The 21,656-nt window shown below is 49.1% G+C and overlaps 1 protein-coding gene across 2 annotated transcripts; it reads right to left on the reverse strand.

The window, feature by feature from the left end:
• Positions 1-4,629: 4,629 nt before the first annotated feature.
• Positions 4,630-19,601, reverse strand: RPL7 (ribosomal protein L7). 2 transcript variants are annotated; one of them, XM_038766747.1, is made up of 8 exons: positions 19,569-19,601; positions 13,929-14,244; positions 13,197-13,895; positions 11,380-11,546; positions 8,374-8,511; positions 8,175-8,284; positions 6,232-6,442; positions 4,630-4,685 (listed from the first exon to the last, which is right to left on the reverse strand). In XM_038766747.1, the coding sequence occupies exons 1-7, from the start codon at positions 19,580-19,582 to the stop codon at positions 6,234-6,236; spliced, it is 1,653 nt and encodes a 550-aa protein (XP_038622675.1). In that variant the 5' UTR covers positions 19,583-19,601; the 3' UTR covers positions 4,630-4,685; positions 6,232-6,233. The 2 variants fall into 2 exon arrangements, with proteins under 2 accessions (XP_038622675.1, XP_038622674.1); XM_038766746.1 differs by having other exon boundaries at positions 13,197-14,244.
• Between the last annotated feature and the right edge of the window lie 2,055 nt (positions 19,602-21,656).

The following is a 21,656-nucleotide window of genomic DNA, read 5'->3' on the forward strand; positions in this document are numbered from 1 at the left end:
TTCTAATAATAATAATAATGATAATGGTATTTATTAATCAATCAATCAATCGTATTTATTGAGCGCTTACTGTGTGCAGAGCACTGTACTAAGCGCTTGGGAAGTACAAGCTGGCAACATATAGAGACAGTCCCTACCCAAGAGTGGGCTCACAGTCTAGAAGGGGGAGACAGAGAACAAACCCAACCATACTACCAAAATAAAATAAATAGAATAGATAGGTACAAGTAAATCAATCAATCAATAAATAGAGTAATAAATATGCACAAACATATATACACATATACAGGTGCTGTGGGGAAGGGAAGGAGGTAAGATGTGGGGGATCGAGAGGGGGATGAGGGGGAGAGGAAGGAAGGGGCTCAGTCTGGGAGGGCCTCCTGGAGGAGGTGAGCTAAGCGCTTACTATGTGCAAAGCACTGTTCTAACAATAATAATGGCATTTATTAAGCACTTACTATGTGCAAAGCACTGTTCTAACAATAATAATGGCATTTATTAAGCGCTTACTATGTGCAAAGCACTGTTCTAATAATAATAATGGCATTTATTAAGCGGTTACTATGTGCAAAGCACTGCTCTAATAATAATAATGATAATAATAATAATGGCATTTATTAAGCACTATGGGCAAAGCATTGTTCTAATAATAATAAAAATAATAATGGCATTTATTAAGTGCTTACGATGTACAAAGCACTGTTCTAATAATAATAATGGCATTTAGTAAGTACTATGTGCAAAGCACTGTTCTAATAATAATGATGGCATTTATTAAGCGCGTACTATGTGCAAAGCACTGGTCTAATAATAATAATAATGGCATTTATTAGGCGCTTACTATGTGCAAAATACTGTTCTAATAATAATAATAATAGCATTTATTAAGTGCTTACTATGTGCAAAGCACTTTTCTAATAATAATAATGATGGCATTTATTAAGCGCTTACTATGTGCAAAGCACCGTTCTAAGCGTTGGGGAGTTTACAAGGTGATCAGGTTGTCCCAAGGTGGGGGGGCTCCCAGTCTCCATCCCCATTTTCCAGATGAGGTCACTGAGGCCCAGAGAAGTGAAGCGACTTGCCCAACGTCACACAGCCGACAATTCATTCATTCACTCATTCAATCATATTTATTGAGCGCTTACTGTGTGCTCAATAAATACGATTGAATGAACAAATTACTATTAGGATTAAGTGCTTAGGAAATAGGAAATACGATTGATTGAATGAATGAATGAACAAATAACAATTCCTATTATTCTTAAGTGTTTAGGAAATAGTCAATAAATACGATTGAATGAATGAGTGAATGAACAAATAGCACAATTCCTATTATTATTAAGTGCTTAGGAAATAGTCAATACTATTGAATGAATGAGTGAATGAATGAATGAACAAATTGCACAATTGGGTAGGGGCCGTCTCCATATGTTGCCGACTTGTACTTCCCAAGCGCTTAGTACAGTGCACTGCACACAGTAAGCGCTCAATAAATACGATTGAATGAATGAGTGAATGAATGAACAAATAGCACAATTGGTTAGGGACCGTCTCCACATGTTGCCGACTTGGACTTCCCAAGCGCTTAGTACAGTGCGCTGCACACAGTAAGCGCTCAAAAATACGATTGAATGAATGCAGAGCACTGTACTAAGCGCTTGGGAAGCCCAAGTTGGCAACATACAGAGGCGGTCCCTACCCGACAGCGGGCTCACAGTCGAGAATTGGCGGAGTCAGGATTTGAACCCACAACCTCTGACTCCGAAGCCCGGGCTCTTTCCACTGAGCCTTCTAGACTGTGAGCCCACTGTTGGGTAGGGACTGTCTCTATGTTGCCAACTTGTTCTTCCCAAGCGCTTAGTCCAGGGCTCTGCACACAGTAAGCGCTCAATAAATACGATTGATTGATTGAGCCACACTGCTTCTCCAGGGCTCTATGTGCCAAGCACTGCTCTAAGCGCTTTTCCTCCTTACAGGTCTACAGGGAGAGACAGATACTAAAATAAAATATGGTTGTGTACGAAAGCGCTGAAGGTGGGGTGAATGTCAAGTGCTTAGAGGGGACAGATCCAAGGGCAGAGGTGACACAGATGGGAGAGAGAATAGAGGAATAATTATTAATAAGAATATTCTATTTTTTAATTTTGTTAATGTTTTGTCTTGTTGTCCGTCTCCCCCTTCAAGACTGTAAGCCCACTGTTGGGTAGGGACCGTCTCTATGTTGCCAACTTGGACTTCCCAAGCACTTAGTACAGTGCTCTGCACACAGTAAGCGTCCAATAAATACGATTAATGAATGAATACTAAAATAAAGTATGGATGTGTACGAAAGCGCTGAAGGTGGGGTGAATGTCAGGTGCGTAGAGGGGACAGATCCAAGGGCAGAGGCGACACAGACGGGAGAGAGAGCCGGGAAATAATTAATAATAATAATTTGTACATATTTATTCTATTTATTTTGTTAATAAGTTGTGTTTTGTTGCCTGTCTCCCCCTTCTAGACTATGAGCCCACTGTTGGGTAGGGACCGCCTCTAGATGTTGGCAACTTGGACTTCCCAAGCGCTTAGTCCAGTGCTCTGCACACAGTAAGCGCTCAGTAAATGACTGAATGAATTTTGTGAATGTTTTGTTGTCCGTCTCCCCCTTCTAGACCGCAAGCCCACTGTCAGGTAGGGACCATCTCTATATGTTGCCAACTTGGACTTCCCAAGCGCTTAGTCCGGTGCTCTGCACACAGTAAGCGCTCAGTAAATACAATTGAATGAATGAATGAATGAATGAGTGAACTTGGACTTCCCAAGCGCTTAGTCCAGTGCTCTGCACATAGTAAACGCTCAATAAATACAATTGAATGAATGAATGAGTGAACTTGGACTTCCCAGGCGCTTAGTACAGTGCTCTGCACACAGTAAGCACTCAAAAAATACGATTGAATGAATGAATGAGTAAACTTGTACTTCCCAAGCGCTTAGTACAGTGCTCTGCACAGTAAGTGCTCAAGAAATACGATTGAATGAATGAATACTACCATTATTACTGTCTTATGCCAGCGAGTCATGTCTGACTCATAGTAAGCACTTAATGCCATTATTATTCATTCAATCGTATTTATTGAGCACTTACTGTGTGCAGAGCACTGTACTAAGCGCTTGGGAAGTACAAGCTGGCAACATATTATTAAAGCTGACGGTCAGGAATTTCTGATGGCTGCAGAGCAGACCGGGAAGCCATGGAAGATTCTGGAAAAGCAGACACTTGGGCTTAATGTTTCAATTTTCCGCACATCGAGCCCACCCCTGCCTCTTCTTCCTCCCCAGACACGCGCTAGCAGAGACCCTCCCGGGCGAACACCCCAAGCGCTTAGTCCAGTGCTCTGCACACAGTAAGCGCTCAATACGAACGAATGAATTAACATCCAAGCGCCCAAGAGCCGAGAGCGAGTTGGCAGGGCCTGAAAATCCAAGGGCGACGGTCAAGCGCTCAATACATGAATGAATGCACATCCGAGCGCCCAAGAGGCCGAGTGCGAGTCGGCAGGGCCTGAAAATCCAAGGGCGACGGTCAAGCGCTCAATACATGAATGAATGAACATCCGAGCGCCAAAGAGCTGAGTTCGAGTCGGCAGGGCCTGAAAATCCAAGGGCTACGGTCAAGCTCTCAATACGAACGAATGAATGAACATCCGAGCGCCCAAGAGCCGAGTGCGAGTTAGCAGGGCCTGAAAATCCAAGGGCGACGGTCAAGCACTCAATACGAACGAATGACTGAACATCCGAGTGCCCAAGAGCCGAGTGCGAGTTGGCAGGGCCTGAGAATCCAAGGGCGACGGTCAAGCGCTCAATACGAACGAATGAATGAACATCCGAGCGCCCAAGAGCCGAGTGCGAGTTAGCAGGGCCTGAAAATCCAAGGGCGACGGTCAAGCGCTCAATACGAACGAATGAATGAACACCCGAGCGCCCAAGAGCCGAGTGCGAGTTAGCAGGGCCTGAAAATCCAAGGGCACGGAGTAAGACATCACCCCCGACCAGGCTTCCCCTAGACGGTTAGAGGATAGCGTCCGCGGGACCGAGCCACCACCTCAGAGGGCTCAACCTCCTCCGTGTCACACGAAACGGAGGAGGGAGCGGCAATCCACGCGGGAAATTTTGATTATTCCCCGCGGCCCGCCGGCTGCGTCCGGGATTAGAGGACGCCTGGAGCAGGGGAGAACTTGGAGTTTCTGTTTCCTTGGTGACCTCCCAAAGCTCCTGTCTCTTCCCCACTCCAGTCCGTACTTCCCTCCGCTGCCCGGATCATCTTCCTACAGAAACATTCGGGACGCGTCAGCATTCCCCCTCCTCAAAAATCTCCAGTGACGTCCAGTCGGCGCTCATGGATCCCACGGCCCGCCGGGATCGACTTTCTTCCGGCCTTTCCCGAAAGTCGCCGGCCCCTCAGGTGTGGGAGACTGCCCTCCCCTACCCACCCGATTGGCTTGTGTATCCCTGCCAAGGCGCTTAGCACAGTGCCCGGCACACAGTAGGCGCTCCAAGAATACGCGGCCCCCCTCCGGGGGAGCGGGGGGCCCTCCGCTCTCCATCCCGCCAGCCCCTCCGACGACAGAAGCAGCCCGGGGCCTTTTCTTTGGGACAGATGCTTTATTATCACATCCGACTGGAAAAAGATTTGTCGTAGACACCTGAAGACGAAAGGAGAAACACAAAAAGACGTGAAATTCGGACTCTTCCGATAGGGTCACGGCAGCCCCCGCAACGCAACCCCCTCCTCTGCTGCCATTCAAAGCAGCGTGGCTCGGTGGAAAGGGCCCGGGCTTTGGAGTCAGAGGTCATGGGCTCAAATCCCACGAAATCAGCGCTTAGAACAGTGCTTCGCACATAGTAGGCGCTTAATAGATGCCATTAAAAAAAGAAAAAAATATCCCGGCGCCGCCACTTGTCAGTTGTGTGACTTTGGGCAAGTCACTTAAAGCAGCGTGGTTCACGGGAAAGAGCCCGGGCTTTGGAGTCAGAGGTCATGGGTTCAAATCCCAGCTCCGCCAATTGCCGGCTGTGTGACTTTGGGTAAGTCCCTTCACTTCCCTCATCTGCCCATCCGCCAAGCTAGCCCTCTTACTCCCTTCAAGGCCCTACTGAGAGCTCACCTCCTCCAGGAGGCCTTCCCAGACTGAGCCCCTTCCTTCCTCTCCCCCTCGTCCCCCTCTCTATCCCCCCACCATCTTACCTCCTTCCCTTCCCCACAGCACCTGGATATATGTATATATGTTTGTACATATTTATTACTCTATTTATCTTGTACATATCTATTCTATTTATTTTACTTTGTTAGTATGTTTGGTTTTGTTGTCTGTCTCCCCCTTCTAGACTGTGAGCCCACTGCTGGGTAGGGATTGTCTCTATATGTTGCCAACTTGTACTTCCCAAGCGCTTAGTACAGTGCTCTGCACATGGTAAGCGCTCAATAAATACGATTGATTGATCGATTGATTAAAATGGGGATTAAGACTGAAAGCCCCACGTGGGACAACCTGATCACTGTGTAACCTCCCCAGTGCTTAGAACAGTGTTCTGCACATAGTAAGTGCTTAATAAAGGCTATCATTATTATTATTCTCTGGGTCTCAGTTCCCTCATCTGGAAAATGGGGATTGAGACTGTGAGAGCCCCACATGGGACAACCTGATCACCTTGTAACCTCCCCAGCGCTTAGAACAGTGCTTTGCACAGAGTAAGTGCTTAATAAATGCTATTATCATTATTATTCTCTGGGCCTCAGTTCCCTCATCTATAAAATGGGGATGAAGACTGTGAGCCCCCCGTGGGACAACCTGATCACCTTGTAACCTCCCCAGCGCTTAGAACAGTGCTTTGCACATAGTAAGTGCCTAATAAATGCTATCATTATTATTATTCTCTGGGCCTCAGTTCCCTCATCTGTAAAATGGGGATGAAGACTGTGAGCCCTCCATGGGGCAACCTGATCGCCTTGTAACCTCCCCAGAGCTTAGAACAGTGCTTGGCACATGGTAAGCGTTTACTAAATGCCGTTATTATTATCATAAGAAGTCTTATTATTATTAGAAGCCTGCATCTTCTAGACCGTGAGCCCGCCGTTGGGTAGGGACCGTCTCTGGATGTTGCCAACCTGGACTTCCCAAGCGCTCAGTACAGTGCTCTGCACGCAGTAAGCGCTCAATAAATAGGACTGATTGATAGATTATTATTCACCTTTAGTTCATCCTCCTCACGAGCCTGTTGATCTGATCTTCCCTGTTGCCGGCGTCCCCCCCCTCCACAAAATGCGTGGTCTTCTTCTTCATCCCGCCCCGGGGGGACGACAACTTGAAGGGCCACAGGAAGTTGTTGGCCGCCTTGAAGTTCTTGCCCACGGTGTAGATCTCGTGGATCAGGTCTTCCATGCAGATGATGCCGCGCTTGCCTGGAGGGGAGACGGGGCCGACGTCAACCCCCCGGACCCCCCACCCCGGGCCCCCCGAGAGCGAGGCCCGCAAAACCCCCCCCAAAAATAAAAAATACAGCAAAACAACTGTCTTTGCCCAAGTGGTGTTTTGTTTTTGGGTTGGAGTGAAAGCCTATGGTAGCGTTTTTCGTATTTAAATGGCTGTATGTGAAAATGATTGGCCTGTGGATAGATGTAGATACCTGTATATATCTATATATGTTTGATTACTTTATTTCCTTGTACATATTGTATTTATTTCATTTGGTTTATATGTTTTGTTTTGTTGTCTGTCTCCCCCTTCTAGACTGTGTAGATACCTGTACATATCTATATATGTTTGATTACTCTATTTCCTTGCACATATTCTGTTTATTTCATTTGGTTTATGTTTTGTTGTCTGTTTCCCCCTTCTAGACTGTGTAGATACCTGTACATATCTATATATGTTTGATTACTCTATTTCCTTGTACATATTCTATTTATTTCATTTGGTTTATGTTTTGTTGTCTGTCGCCCCCTTCTAGACTGTGTAGATACCTGTATATATCTATATATGTTTGCTTATTTATTTTCTTGTACATATTCTATTTATTTCATTTGGTTTATATGTTTTGTTTTGTCGTCTGTCTCCCCCTTCTAGACTGTGAGCCCGCCGTTGGGTAGGGACTGTCTCTATACGTTGCCAACTTATACTGCCCAGTGCTCCGCACACAGTAAGCGCTCAATAAATACGACCGAATGAACGAGGGGAAGCGGGCTGGGCTCACCGAGCGACTGATTGATTGATTGATTGACCGCAGGATGAGGGAATTGTCCGTCAGGGCGATCCACTGGTTCCTGATCTTGCCATAACCATGCTTGGAGATCAGGTCGTTGACCGACTACAACTGTCTTTGCCCAAGTGGTGTTTCATTTTTGGGTTGGAGTGAAAGCCTACAGTAGCGTTTTTCGTATTTAAATGGCTGTATGTGAAAATGATTGGCCTGTGGATAGATGTAGATACCTGTATATATCTATATATGTTTGATTACTCTATTTCCTTGTACATATTCTATTTATTTCATTGGTTTATATGTTTTGTTTTGTTGTCTGTCTCCCCCTTCTAGACTGTGTAGATACCTGTATATATCTATATATGTTTGATTACTCTATTTCCTTGTACATATTCTATTTATTTCATTTGGTTTATATGTTTTGTTGTCTGTCTCCCCCTTCTAGACTGCGTAGATACCTGTATATATCTATATATGTTTGATTACTCTATTTATTTTCTTGTACATATTCTATTTATTTCATTTGGTTTATGTGTTTTGTTTTGTTGTCTGTCTCCCCCTTCTAGACTGTGTAAATACCTGTATATATCTATATATGTTTGATTACTCTATTTTCTTGTACATACTCTACTTATTTCATTTGGTTTATATGTTTTGTTTTGTCGTCTGTCTCCCCCTTCTAGACTGTGTAGATACCTGTATATGTCTACATATGTTTGATTACTCTATTTTCTTGTACATATTCTGTTTATTTCATTTGGTTTATATGTTTTGTTTTGTCATCTGTCTCCCCCTACTAGACTGTGAGCCCACCGTTGGGTAGGGACTGTCTCTATATGTTGCCAACTTATACTTCCCAGTGCTCCGCACACAGTAAGCGCTCAATAAATACGACCGAATGAACGAACGAACGAGGGGAAGCGGGCTGGGCTCACCGAGCGACCGCCGGATGAGGGAATTGTCCGTCAGGGCGATCCGCTGGTTCCTGATCTTGCCGTAACCCCGCTTGTAGATCAGGTCGTTGACCGACTTCAGGTTGGGGTAGCTAGAGGGGGGCGAAACGGTGAGCGGTCAGGCTGACTGAAGGGTTCTTGTTGGGACAGGGGAAGGGGTCCTCGCCGCCCCCCGACTCACCCCCAGGCGATGTAGGGCTCCACGATCCGCAGCATGTTGATGGAGGCCTTGTTGAGCTTCACGAAGGTGCCGTTGAAAATCTGCCGCAGGCGAAGAAGCTGCAGGACCTTGCGGACCTTGGGGCTGACGCCGTTGATCCTGGCGGGGGGGCGAGAAGGCTCAGGCGGTCACCCCCCGACGGCAGGGGGCTGTCCCCCATGGGGGTGGTGGCCGGGCACCGGGCAACCAATCAATCAATCTGAGCCCACTGTTGGGTAGGGACTGTCTCCAGATGTTGCCAACTTGTACTTCCCAAGCGCTTAGTACAGTGCTCTGCACACAGTAAACGCTCAATAAATATGATTGATGGATTGATTGGTCAATCATATTTATTGAGCACTGACTGTGTGCAGAGCACTATACTAAGCGCTTGGGAAGTCCAAGTTGGCAACACATAGAGACCCAACAGTGGGCTCACAGTCTAGAATGGGGAAGCCATTTATATTTGCAGAGCCTGTATATATGTCATTTAGATATGCAGAGCCCGTATATAATAATAATAATAATAGCATTTATTAAGCGCTTACTATGTGCGAAGCACTGTTCTAAGCGCTGGGGAGGTTACAAGATGATCAGGTTGTCCCATGGGGGGCTCACAATCTTAATCCCCATTATACAGATGAGAGAACTGAGGCATAGAGAAGTTAAGTGACTTGCCCAAAAGTCACCCAGCTGACAACTGGCGGAGCTGGGAATTGAACCCACGACCTCTGGCTCCCAAGCCCGGGCTCTTTCCACTGAGCCACGCTGCTTCTCTATATGGCCTGTATATATGTCATTTATATATGCAGAGCCTGCAAATATGTTTGTACATATTTATTACTCTATTTATTTATTTATTTATTTATTTTACTTGTACATATCTATTCTATTTATTTTATTTTGTCAGTATGTTTGGTTTTGTTCTCTGTCTCCCCCTTTTAGACTGTGAGCCCCGTTGGATGGGGACTGTCTCTATATGTTGCCAACTTGCACTTCCCAAGCGCTTAGTACAGTGCTCTGCACACAGTAAGCGCTCAATAAATAAGATATTGATTGATTGATTGGAAGGCCACCCACGCAGAACCGAGGAGGCTCCCACTGGGTGGTCCCGTGCGCCCCAGCTGCCTGGCACCGATGCCAGGGAGTGACCCGGACGCCCCTCCGGGCAGGGCGAGAGCCCGCTCCAGGAACGGGGCAACCAAACTGTTCCGGGACAAGCCGGAGGCCTCGACAGCCCAGCCCTCGCACATCGGCGCCAGTGTGCGTACGCCATCCCCGACGTCCACCCCCAACCCCCACCCGAGGGTCCGTTCCTCGTGGGCAAGTCACGCCTTTACTGAGCGCTTCCTGCCCGCATAGCACTGCGCTTAGCGCTCGGGAGAGGACAACTCGTACTTCCCAAGCGCTTAGTACAGAGCTCTGCACACAGTAAGCGCTCAATAAATACAATTGAAGAATGAATGAATGAATGGACAGAATAAGCCCACACTCCCTGCCCACCGTGTACGGACGGTCTAGCGCTTTGGGAACTCTGAAGTCGAGCGTACCCCCTGCTATCGTGCCCGGGGGTGGGGATTAATACCATCGCCGCTCCCGACTGTTAGGCCATCCTCTCCCCGGCACTCAGTACAGGGTAAAGCACCCAATAAATGATTGAATAATAATAATAATATTAATAATGGCGGCATTTGCTAAGCGCTTCTTAGGTGCCAAGCACCGTTGTAAGCACCCGATAAATGCCACCGGCTGATTGAATAATAATAATACTAATAATGACGGTATTTGTTAATCGCTTCCAAGGTGCCAAGCATTGTTCTAAGCGCCTGATAAATGCCACCGGCTGATTGAATGATAATAATACTAATAATGACGGTATTTGTTAATTGCTTCCAAGGTGCCAAGCACTGTTCTAAGCGCCTGATAAATGCCACCGGCTGATTGAATGATAATAATACTAATAATGAAGGTATCTGTTAAGCGTTTAATAGGTGCCAAGCATGGTTCTAAGTGCCTGATGAATGCCACCATACTAATTATGATGGCATTTGTTAAGCGCTTCGTAGGTGCCAAGCACTGTTCTAAGCACCTGATAAATGCCACCGGTTGACTGAATAATAATACTACTAATGACAGTATTTGTTAAGCGCTTACTAGGTGCCAAGCACCTTTCTAAATGCACAATAAATGCCACTGGCTGACTGAATAATACTACTAATAATGATGGTATTTGTTAAGCGCTTTTAAGGTGCCAAGCAGTCTTCTAAGAGCCAAGTAAATGCCACCGGCTGATTGAATACTAATAATGATGGTATTTGTTAAGCACTTCCAAGGTGCCAAGCACCATTCTAAGCGCCCTAACATGCCACCAGCTGATTGAATAGTAATAATACTAATAATGATGGTATTTGTTAAGCTCTTCCTAGGTACAAAGCACTGATCTAATCACCCAATAAATACCACCGGCTGATTAAATAGACTAGAAAGAGCATTGGCTTTGGAGTCAGAGGTCATGGGTTCAAACCCCAGCTCCGCCAACTGTCAGCTGTGTGACTTTGGGCGAGTCACTCCACTTCTCTATGCCTCAGTGACCTCATCTGTAAAATGGGGATGAAAACTGTGAGCCCCCCCGCACCGTGGGACAACCTGATCACCTTGGAACCTCCCCAGCGCTTAGAACGGTGCTTTGCACAGAGTAAGCGCTTAACAAATGTCGTTATTGTCATTATTACTAATAACGATGGTATTTGTTTTTTAGTCTTTTAGACTGCGAGCCCGCTGTTGGGTAGGGACCGTCTCTATATGTTGCCAACTTGTACTTCCCAAGCGCTTAGTACAGTGCTCTGCACACAGTAGGCGCTCAATAAATACGATTGATTGATCGATTTGTTGAGCGCTGACTAGTTCTAAGCGCCCGATAAACGCCACCGACCGATGGGACGGAGTGGGTCTCCGGCCTTGGGGACTTCCCGGCCGCCCGGTCCTCACCCTCTGATCCGGATGACGAAAGCCAGCTTGGGCTCGGCGGGGACGTAGTAGTTGCCGACCTTGCGAGCCATGCGGGCCATGCGGATTTCACGCCGATACATCTGCCGGTATTCCTTGTGGTAGGCTTCCGCTCGCTTGTAGATGACTTTCCTCTGGGCCTTACGCATCTGGGGGACCAGCAAACGTCCAACCATCCTAGCCACCCTCCCCTGCTCACCTCCTCCAGGAGGCCTTCCCACACTGAGCCCCCCTTTTCCTCTCCTCCTCCCCATCCCCCCTGCCCTACCTCCTTCCCCTCCCCACAGCACCTGTATATCTATTTGCACAGATTACTATTTATTTTACTTGTACATATTTGCTATTTATTTTGTTAATGATGATGGCATTTATTAAGCGCTTACTATGTGCAAAGCACTGTTCTAAGTGCTGGGGAGGTTACAAGGTGATCAGGTTGTCCCACGGGGGGCTCACAGTCCTCCCCACTGTCTTACCTCCTTCCCTTCCCGACAGCACCTGTATATATGTTTGTACACATTTATTACTCTATTTATTTTACTTGTACCTATCTATTCTATTCTATTTATTTTGCTAATATGTTTGGTTTCGTTCTCCGTCTCCCCCTTCTAGACTGTGAGCCCGCCGCTGGGTAGGGACTGTCTCTATATGTTGCCAACTTGGACTTCCCAAGCGCTTAGTCCAGTGCTCTGCACACAGTAAGCGCTCAATAAATATGATTGATTGATTCCTCCCCGTTTTACAGATGAGGGAACTGAGGCCCAGAGAAGTGAAGTGAGTTGCCCAAAGTCACCCAGCTGACAATTGGCAGAGCCGAGATTTGAACCCATGACCTCTCTAACTCCAAAGCCCGTGCTCTGATGATGTAAATCTAGCTTTACTTCTATTTATTCTGACGACTTTGACACCTGTCCACATGTTTTGTTTTGTTGTCTGTCTCCCCCTTCTAGACTGTGAGCCCGTTGTCGGGTAGGGACCGTCTCTAGATGTTGCCAACTTGGACTTCCCAAGTGCTTAGTACAGTGCTCTGCACACAGTAAGCGCTCAATAAATACGACTGAATGAATGACCCCTGGACGTGAACCCTAACCCATCCCAAAGGACAACCCGCTGACCAGCCCCTCTAGAGAAGCAGCGTGGCTCAGTGGAAAGAGCCCGGGCTTTGGAGTCAGAGGTCATGGGTTCAAATCCCGGCTCTGCCAATTGTCAGTTGTGTGACTTTGGGCGAGTCACTTCACTTCTCTGGGCCTCAGCGACCTCGCCCCTCAAATGGGGACTCCCACTCTGGGGGCCTCCCCACGGGACGGCGTCCAACCCGATCTGCTCGGATCCGCTGCTTAGAGAAGCAGCGTGGCTCAGTGGAAAGAGCCCGTTCTTGGGAGCCAGAGGTCATGGGTTCTAATCCCGACTCCGCCACGTGTCAGCTGTGTGACTTTGGGCAAGTCACTTCACTTCTCTGGGCCTCAGTTCCCTCATACAAAATGGGGATGAAGACTGTGACTGTGAGCTCCCCATGCAACACCCGATCAGCTGGTAACCTCCCCAGCGCTTAGAACAGTGCTTTGCACATAGTAAGCACTTAATAAATGCCAAAAAAAAATGGGGACTCCCACACTGGGGGCCTCCCCACCGGACGGCAACCAACCCAATCTACTTGGATCTGCCCGGGGGGTGCGCAATACAGCGCCCGGCCCATAATAATAATTTTGGTACTTGTTAAGTGCTTACTATGTGCAAAGCACTGTTCCAAGCGCTGGGGTAATAAGCGCTCCACAAACACCCCGATTACTGTTTTTACGTACCCTCTTTTGTGCCAACAGCTGCCTCAAACGCCGGGCCCTCAGCTCTGCAAAAGCCTTCCGCCTTTTCCGGAGCAATTCGGGAACCGAGGGCAGCACCTTCTTGGCGCTTCCCGGCCCCCCGGCGGGTGCCTTCTTGGCGCTTCCCAGCTCCCCGGCGGCGGTGGCCTTCTTCACGGTTGCGGCCTCGGGCGCCTTCTTGGTGCCCGCGGCCTCGGTGGCGGGCACCTTCTTCTTCTTTGCGCTTCCGGGCTCGCCGCCCGGCGCCTTCCTCTTTGCGCCTCCCGGCGCCTTTTTCTTCGCGCTTCCCGGCTCGCCGCCCGGCGCCTTTTTCTTCGCGCTTCCAGGCTGACCGCCGCCGGGTGCCTTCCTCTTGGCACCGCCCGGCGCCTTCTTGGCAGCGCCCGGTCCAGCGGCGGGCGCCTTTCTCTTCGCGCCGCCGGATCCACCGGCTGGCGTCTTCTTGGTGCTGCCGGCGGGCGTCTTCTTGGGGCCGCCCTGTCCCGCGGCGGATGCCTTTTTTACGCCGCCAGGAGCTTTCTTGGCCCCGCCAGCTTCACCGGGCGGTCCCTTCTTGGCACCACCAGACGGTCCCTTCTTGGCGGCGCCGGCTTCACCGGAAGGTCCCTTCTTGGCGGCGCCGGCTTCACCGGACGGTCCCTTCTTGGCACCACCAGACGGTCCCTTCTTGGCACCGCCGGCCTCACCGGACGGTCCCTTCTTGGCCCCGCCGGCCTCACCGGACGGTCCCTTCTTGGCACCGCCAGCTTCACCGGACGGTCCCTTCTTGGCACCGCCGGCTTCACCTGACGGTCCCTTCTTGGCGCCGCCGGCCTCACCGGATGGTCCCTTCTTGGCACCGCCAGACGGTCCCTTCTTGGCCCCGCCGGCCTCACCGGACGGTCCCTTCTTGGCCCCGCCGGCTTCACCGGCCGCTGGCTTCTTGGCGCCGCCGGCCTCACCAGCCGGTGCCTTCTTGGCGCCCCCGGCTTCACCCGACGCCCCCTTCTTCTTCGCGCTGCCAGACTCAGCGGACGGCACCTTCTTGGTTCTGCCGGATTCAAAGGAAATCCCACACGGGTCAGTCAGTCGTATTCCCCGGGCACTTACTACGTGCAGAGCACTGCACTAAGTGCTTGGGAGAGGACAATCCCCCCCCCCCCCCCTTTTAGACTGTGAGCCCACTGTTGGGTAGGGACTGTCTCTATATGTTGCCAATTTGTACTTCCCAAGCCCTTAGTACAGTGCTCTGCACATAGTAAGCGCTCAATAAATACGATTGATGATTGATGATGACAATCCAGTAATAATAATAATGATGGCATTCATTAAGCGCTTACTATGTGCAAAGCGCTGTTCTAAGCGCTGGGGAGGTTACAAAGTGATCACGCTGTCCCAGTCTTCATCCCCATTTTACAGATGAGGGAACTGAGGCACAGAGAAGGGAAGTGACTTGCCCAAAGTCACCCAGCGGACAAGTGGCGGAGCCGGGATTTGAACCCACGTCCTCTGACTCCAAAGCCCGGGCTCTTTCCACTGAGCCACGCTGCTTACTCCAATATGGAGCGCTTCACGAATTAGCATCTTGACACACGTTCCCTGCCCTTAACAACAATAATAGTAATAATGATGGTATTTGTTAAGCGCTTACTATGTGCAAAGCGCTGTTTTAAGCGCTGGGGAGGTTCCAAAGTGATCAGGCTGTCCCACGGGGGGCTCACAGTCTTCATCCCCATTTTACAGATGAGGGAACTGAGGCACAGAGAAGGGAAGTGACTTGCCTAAAGTCACCCAGCGGACAAGTGGCGGAGCCGGGATTTGAACCCACGACCTCTGACTCCAAAGCCCAGGCTCTTTCCACTGAGCGACGCTGCCTACTCCAATATGGAACGCTTCACGAATTAGCGCGTCACCTTGGCACACGTTCACTGCCCTTAACAACAATAGTAATAATGATGGTATTTGTTAAGCGCTTACTATGTGCTGTTCTAAGCGCGGGGGTAGATACAAGGTGATCAGGTTGTCTCACGGGGGGCTCACAGTCTTCACCCCCATTTTCCAGATGAGAGAACTGAGGCCCAGTGAAGTGACTTCCCCGAAGTCACCCAGCTGACAAGCGGCGGGGCCGGGATTAGAACCCATGACCTCTGACTCCAAAGCCCGGGCTCTTCCCACTAAATCAATCAATCGTATTTATTGAGCGCTTACTGTGTGCAGAGCACTGTACTAAGCGCTTGGGAAGTACAAGTTGGCAACATATAGAGACAGTCCCTACCCAACAGTGGGCTCACAGTCTAAAAGGGGGAGACAGAACAAAACCAAACATACTAACAAAATAAAATAAATAGAATAGATATGTACAAGTAAAATAAATAAATAGAGTAATAAATATGTACAAACATATATACAGGTGCTGTGGGGAAGGGAAGGAGGTAAGATGGGGGGGATGGAGAGGGGGACGAGGGGGAGAGGAAGGAAGGGGCTCAGTGCTTTTCCAAGCCTAACAAGCTGACAGTCTACAAAAGAGAGAAACATCTGAGGCAGAAGGACCTGGGTTCTAATCCCAGCTCCGCCACTTGTCAGCCGCGTGACCCTGGGCACGTTATTTCACTTTTCTGTCCCTCAGTTTCCTCCTCTGTCAAATGGGAGTCCTGCCTGGGGCAGGGACTGCGCCCCATCCCATCACCTCCTAACTACCCCAGCGCTTAGTACAGTGCCCGGCACAGGGTAAGCGCTTAGCAAATACCGTCGGCCTCCAAATCCCAGACCCCCAGAGCCATGAGAGTAAGTGCTTAAAACACACTACAATTATTATTATTATTCCGAGGACTTCAGCTCCCGCAACGTGCTGAAAGACCCTTTCCATCATCATCATCATCAATCGCATTTATTGAGCGCTTACTATGTGCAGAGCACTGTACTAAGCGCTTGGGAAGTACAAATTGGCAACATCTAGAGACAGTCCCTACCCAACAGTGGGCTCACAGTCTAAAAGGGGGAGACAGAGAACAAAACCAAACATACTCACAAAATAAAATAAATAGAATAGATATGTACAAATAAATGAAATAAACAAATAAATATTTATCCATCCAGACAAGCCGACCCCCGCGCGTCGTCTGGGAAATGGCATCGTGCCCGGCCCAACGCCTTTCAACGTGGGGTACTTATTGAGCGCCTACTGTGTGCCCAGGACTGTACTGGACGTCTGGGGGAGAAGCACCACACCACAGAGCCAGTAGACCCATTTCCTGCCCCCGAGGAACGCTTCCCCTCTTTTCCGCCCAGGCTGGGCCTCCACCAACTGGGCTATTTATGGGACGGCCCTTATTAATAAAAATGATAATAACGGCACCTGTCAGGAGCTTCCTATAGTGCCAAGCACTGTTCTAAGCACTGGGGTAGCTCCATTCAAGGTGCTAATAGTAATAATAATAACGACGGCATCTGCTAAGCGCTATGTGCCAAGCATTGTTCTAAGGGCTGGGGTAGATATAAGGTGATCAGGTTGGCTCACAGTCTCAATCCCCATTTTACAGATGAGGTAACCGAGGCCCAGAGAAGTGACCTGCCCACAGTCACACAGCGAAGCCGGAATTAGAACCCACAACCTGCCTTCCAAACCCGGGCTCTTTCCACTAACTGACGCCGCTTCTCTCAAACCACGAAAGCTTCCTATGTGCCAAGCGCTGGGCTGGACCCATTCACTCATTCAATCGCATTTATTGAGCGCTTACTGTGTGCAGAGCACTGTACTAAGCGCTTGGGAAGTACAAGTCGGCAACAGATAGAGACGGTCCCTACCCAACAACAGGCTCACAGTCTAGAAACTAATCAGGTTGGCCATAGGAGCTCCCCACTCGTCCCTCTCTGTTGCCGACTTGTCCTCTCCCAAGCGCTTAGTGCAGTGCTCTGCGCCCAGTAAGCGCTCAATAAATAGGATGGAATGAGTGAATGATTCCCTGCTTCCCCAGGGAAGCAGCGTGGCTCAGTGGAAAAGAGCCAGGCTTTGGGGTCAGAGGTCATGGGTTCAAATCCCATTGCTACCCATTGTCGGCTGTGTGACTTTGGGCAAGCCACTTCGCTTCTCTGGGCCTCAGTTCCCTCATCTCTAAAATGAGGATGAAGACTGTGAGCCCCCACGTGGGATAACCTGATCACCCTGTAACCTCCCCAGCGCTTAGAACAGTGCTTGGCACATTGTAAGCACTTAACGCCATCAGTATTATTATGCTCTGGGCCTCAGTTCCCTCATCTGTAAAATGGGGATTAAGACTGTCCCTGTGGGACACCCTGATCATTTTACAACCTCCCCAGCGCTTAGCACATAACAAGCGCTTAACAAATGCCATCATTATCATATTCTCTGGGCCCCAGTTCCCTCATCTGTAAAATGGGGATTAAGACTGTCCCTGTGGGACACCCTGATCAGCTTGTAACCTCCCCAGCGTTTAGAGCAGTGCTTGGCACACAGTAAGCGCTGAACTGATGCCATCATCATTATTATTCTCTGGGCCTCAGTTACCTCGTCTGTAAAAGGGGGATTAAGACTATCCCTGTGGGACACCCTGATCATCTTGTAACTTCCCCAACAGTGCTTGGCACATAGCAAGCGCTTAACAAACGCCATCATCATCATCATTCTCTGGGCCTCAGTTACCTCACCTGTAAAATGGGGATTAAGACCGTCCCTGTGGGACACCCTGATCATCTTGTACCCTCCCCAGCGCCTAGAGCAGTGCTTGGCACATAGCAAGTGCTTAACAAACGCCACCATCATCATTATTCTCTGGGCCTCAGTTACCTCATCTGTAAAATGGGGGTTAAGACCGTCCCTGTGGGACACCCTGATCAGCTTGTAACCTCCCCAGCGCCTAGAGCAGTGCTTGGCACATAGCAAGCGCTTAACAAACGCCACCATTATCATTATTCTGTGGGCCTCAGTTACCTCATCTGTAAAAGGGGGATTAAGACTATCCCTGTGGGACACCCTGATCAGCTTGTAACCTCCCCAACAGTGCTTGGCACATAGCAAGCGCTTAACAAACGCCACCATTATCAGTATTCTGTGGGCCTCAATTACCTCATCTGTAAAATGGGGATTAAGACCGTCCCTGTGGGACACCCTGATCATCTTGTAACTTCCCCGACAGTGCTTGGCACATAGCAAGCGCTCAACAAACGCCACCATCATCATTATTCTCTGGGCCTCAGTTACCTCATCTGCAAGATGGGGATTAAGCCCGTTCCTGTGGGACACCCTGATCATCTTGTAACCTCTCCAGCGCTTACAGCAGTGCTTGGCACACAGTAAGCGCTTAACTGATGCCATCATTATTATTATTCTCTGGGCCTCAGTTACCTCGTCTGTAAAAGGGGGATTAAGACTATCCCTGTGGGACACCCTGATCATCTTGTAACTTCCCCAACAGTGCTTGGCACATAGCAAGCGCTTAACAAACGCCATCATCATCATCATTCTCTGGGCCTCAGTTACCTCACCTGTAAAATGGGGATTAAGACCGTCCCTGTGGGACACCCTGATCATCTTGTACCCTCCCCAGCGCCTAGAGCAGTGCTTGGCACATAGCAAGTGCTTAACAAACGCCACCATCATCATTATTCTCTGGGCCTCAGTTACCTCATCTGTAAAATGGGGGTTAAGACCGTCCCTGTGGGACACCCTGATCAGCTTGTAACCTCCCCAGCGCCTAGAGCAGTGCTTGGCACATAGCAAGCGCTTAACAAACGCCACCATCATCATTATTCTCTGGGCCTCAGTTACCTCATCTGCAAGATGGGTATTAAAACCGTTCCTGTGGGACACCCTGATCATCTTGTAACCTCCCCAGCGCCTAGAGCAGTGCTTGGCACATAGCAAGCGCTTAACAAACGCCACCATCATCACTATTCTCTGGGCCTCAATTACCTCATCTGTAAAATGGGGATTAAGACCGTCCCTGTGGGACACCCTGATCAGCTTGCAACCTCCCCAGCGCCTAGAGCAGTGCTTGGCACGTAGGAAACGCTTAATAAATGTCATTATTACTGTTTCCCAGAGGAGGGAACGTAGGCCCAGGGAAGGGGAAACGACTGGTCCAAGACCACACAGCTCCCGAAAGCCCCCGCGCTGGGGTTGGCCACAGGAAGGGAGCACGAGGCCCGGGCTGGCGCCCTCCCCCATCCTCTCCCCCCCGCAGCGCTCGGCTCCCCATCCCCGGCCCATCCCCGCCCCATCGCGCCCACCGGGGCCCGGCCGGGCGCGGGGCCGCGGGGCCGGGGGTCCCGGCGAAGTCCCGGGGCGGGGGTTGGCGGGCTGGGGTCACGGATGGCGCCGATGGCGGCGGATTCCCGGACGGAGACCGCGGTACTCACTCGACGCCCGCCATGATCGCGCCCGGGAAAGAGGAGGAGCGCGCATGCGCACGGGGCCCTTAAAGCCTCCGACGGAGCCGGCCGCCGGGGGCCTGACGCTTTAGCTGCCCGCGGCGCTGCCTGAACTAAAAGCGGACCCAATTGGGCCTTCCACCCGCCTCACGCCTTATTAATAATAATAATAATAATAATAATAATAATAGTTAAGAGCTTACTATGTACCAATCACTCTCCTAAATGCTGGGGAGGGGTTACAAGGTCATCAGATTGTCCCCCGTGGGGCTCACAAACTTCAACCCCATTTGGCCCATGAGGGAACTGAGGCCCAGAGAATAATAATAATAATCAATCAATCAATCAGTCGTATTTATTGAGCGCTTACTATGTGCAGAGCACTGTACTAAGTGCTTGGGAAGTACAAATTGGCAACACATAGAGACAGTCCCTACCCAACAGTGGGCTCACAGTCTAAAAGTCTAAAATAATAATAATAATAATAATAATAGTTAAGAGCTTACTATGTACCAATCACTCTCCTAAATGCTGGGGAGGGGTTACAAGGTCATCAGATTGTCCCCCGTGGGGCTCACAAACTTCAACCCCATTTGGCCCATGAGGGAACTGAGGCCCAGAGAATAATAATAATAATAATAATAATAGTAGTTAAGAGCTTACTATGTACCAATCACTCTCCTAAATGCTGGGGAGGGGTTACAAGGTCATCAGATTGTCCCCCGTGGGGCTCACAAACTTCAACCCCATTTGGCCCATGAGGGAACTGAGGCCCAGAGAATAATAATATTAATACTACTACTACTACTAATAATCGTTAAGCTCTTACTATGTGCCAAGCACTCTCCTAAGCGCTGGAGCGGTTACAAGGTCATCAGATTGTCCCCCATGGGGCTCACAGACTTCATCCCTATTTGGCCCATGAGGGAACTGAGGCCCAGAGAATAATAATAATAACAATAATGATAATAATAATAATGATAATATTCGTTAAGCTCTTACTGTGTGCCAAGCACTCTCCTAAGCGATGGGGAGGTTACAAGGTCATCAGATTGTCCCCCGTGGGGCTCACAGACTTCAACCCCATTTGGCCCATGAGGGAACTGAGGCCCAGAGAATACTAATACTAATAATAACAATAATAATAGTAATAACAATAATAACAATACCAATAACAATAATAATAGTATTCGTTAAGCTCTTACTATGTGCCAAGCACTCTCCTAAGCGATGGGGAGGTTACAATGTCATCAGATTGTCCCCCGTGGGGCTCACAGACTTCAACCCCATTTGGCCCATTAGGGAACTGAGACCTAGAGAATAATAATAATAATAATAATGGTATTTGTTAAGTGCTTATTATGTGCCAAACGCCGTTCTAAGCACTGGGGAGGTTACAAGGTCATCAGATTGTCCCCCATGGGGCTCACAGACTTCATCCCCATTTGGCCCATGAGGTAACTGAGGCCCAGAGAATAATAATGATACTACTACTACTACTACTACTACTAATAATAATATTTGTTAAGGTGTGCCAAGCACTCTCCTAAGCACTGGGGAGGTTACAACGTGATCAGGTTGTCCCTAGTGGGGCTCACAGACTTCATCCCCATTTGCCCCTTGAGGGAACTGAGGCCCAGAGAAGTCAAGTGACTCACCCAAAGTCACAGAGATGAAAGCACTGACTAATAATACTAATAATAATGGTATTTCTTAAGCACTTACTATGTGCCAAGCACTGTTCTAAGCACTGAGGAGGATACAAGGTCATCAGGTTGTCCCCCGTGGGGCTCACAGACTTCATCCCCACTTGGCTGATGAGGGAGCTGAGGCCCAGAGAAGTGACGCGACTTGCCCAAAGTCACCCAGCTGACAATGCTATTTGCGAAGTACTAATAATAATAATAAATAATGGTGTTTGTTAAGCACTTACTATGTGCCAAGCACTGTTCTAAGCGCTAGGGAAGATACAATGTGATCAAGGCGTCCCATGTGGGGCTCATAGGCTTCATCCCCATTTGGCCGATGAGGGAGCTGAGGCCCAGAGAAGTAAAGTGAGTTGCCCAAGGTCACACA

Source organism: Tachyglossus aculeatus, chromosome 25 (assembly GCF_015852505.1).
Source record: "Tachyglossus aculeatus isolate mTacAcu1 chromosome 25, mTacAcu1.pri, whole genome shotgun sequence".
NCBI classification, from domain to species: Eukaryota; Metazoa; Chordata; class Mammalia; order Monotremata; family Tachyglossidae; genus Tachyglossus; species Tachyglossus aculeatus.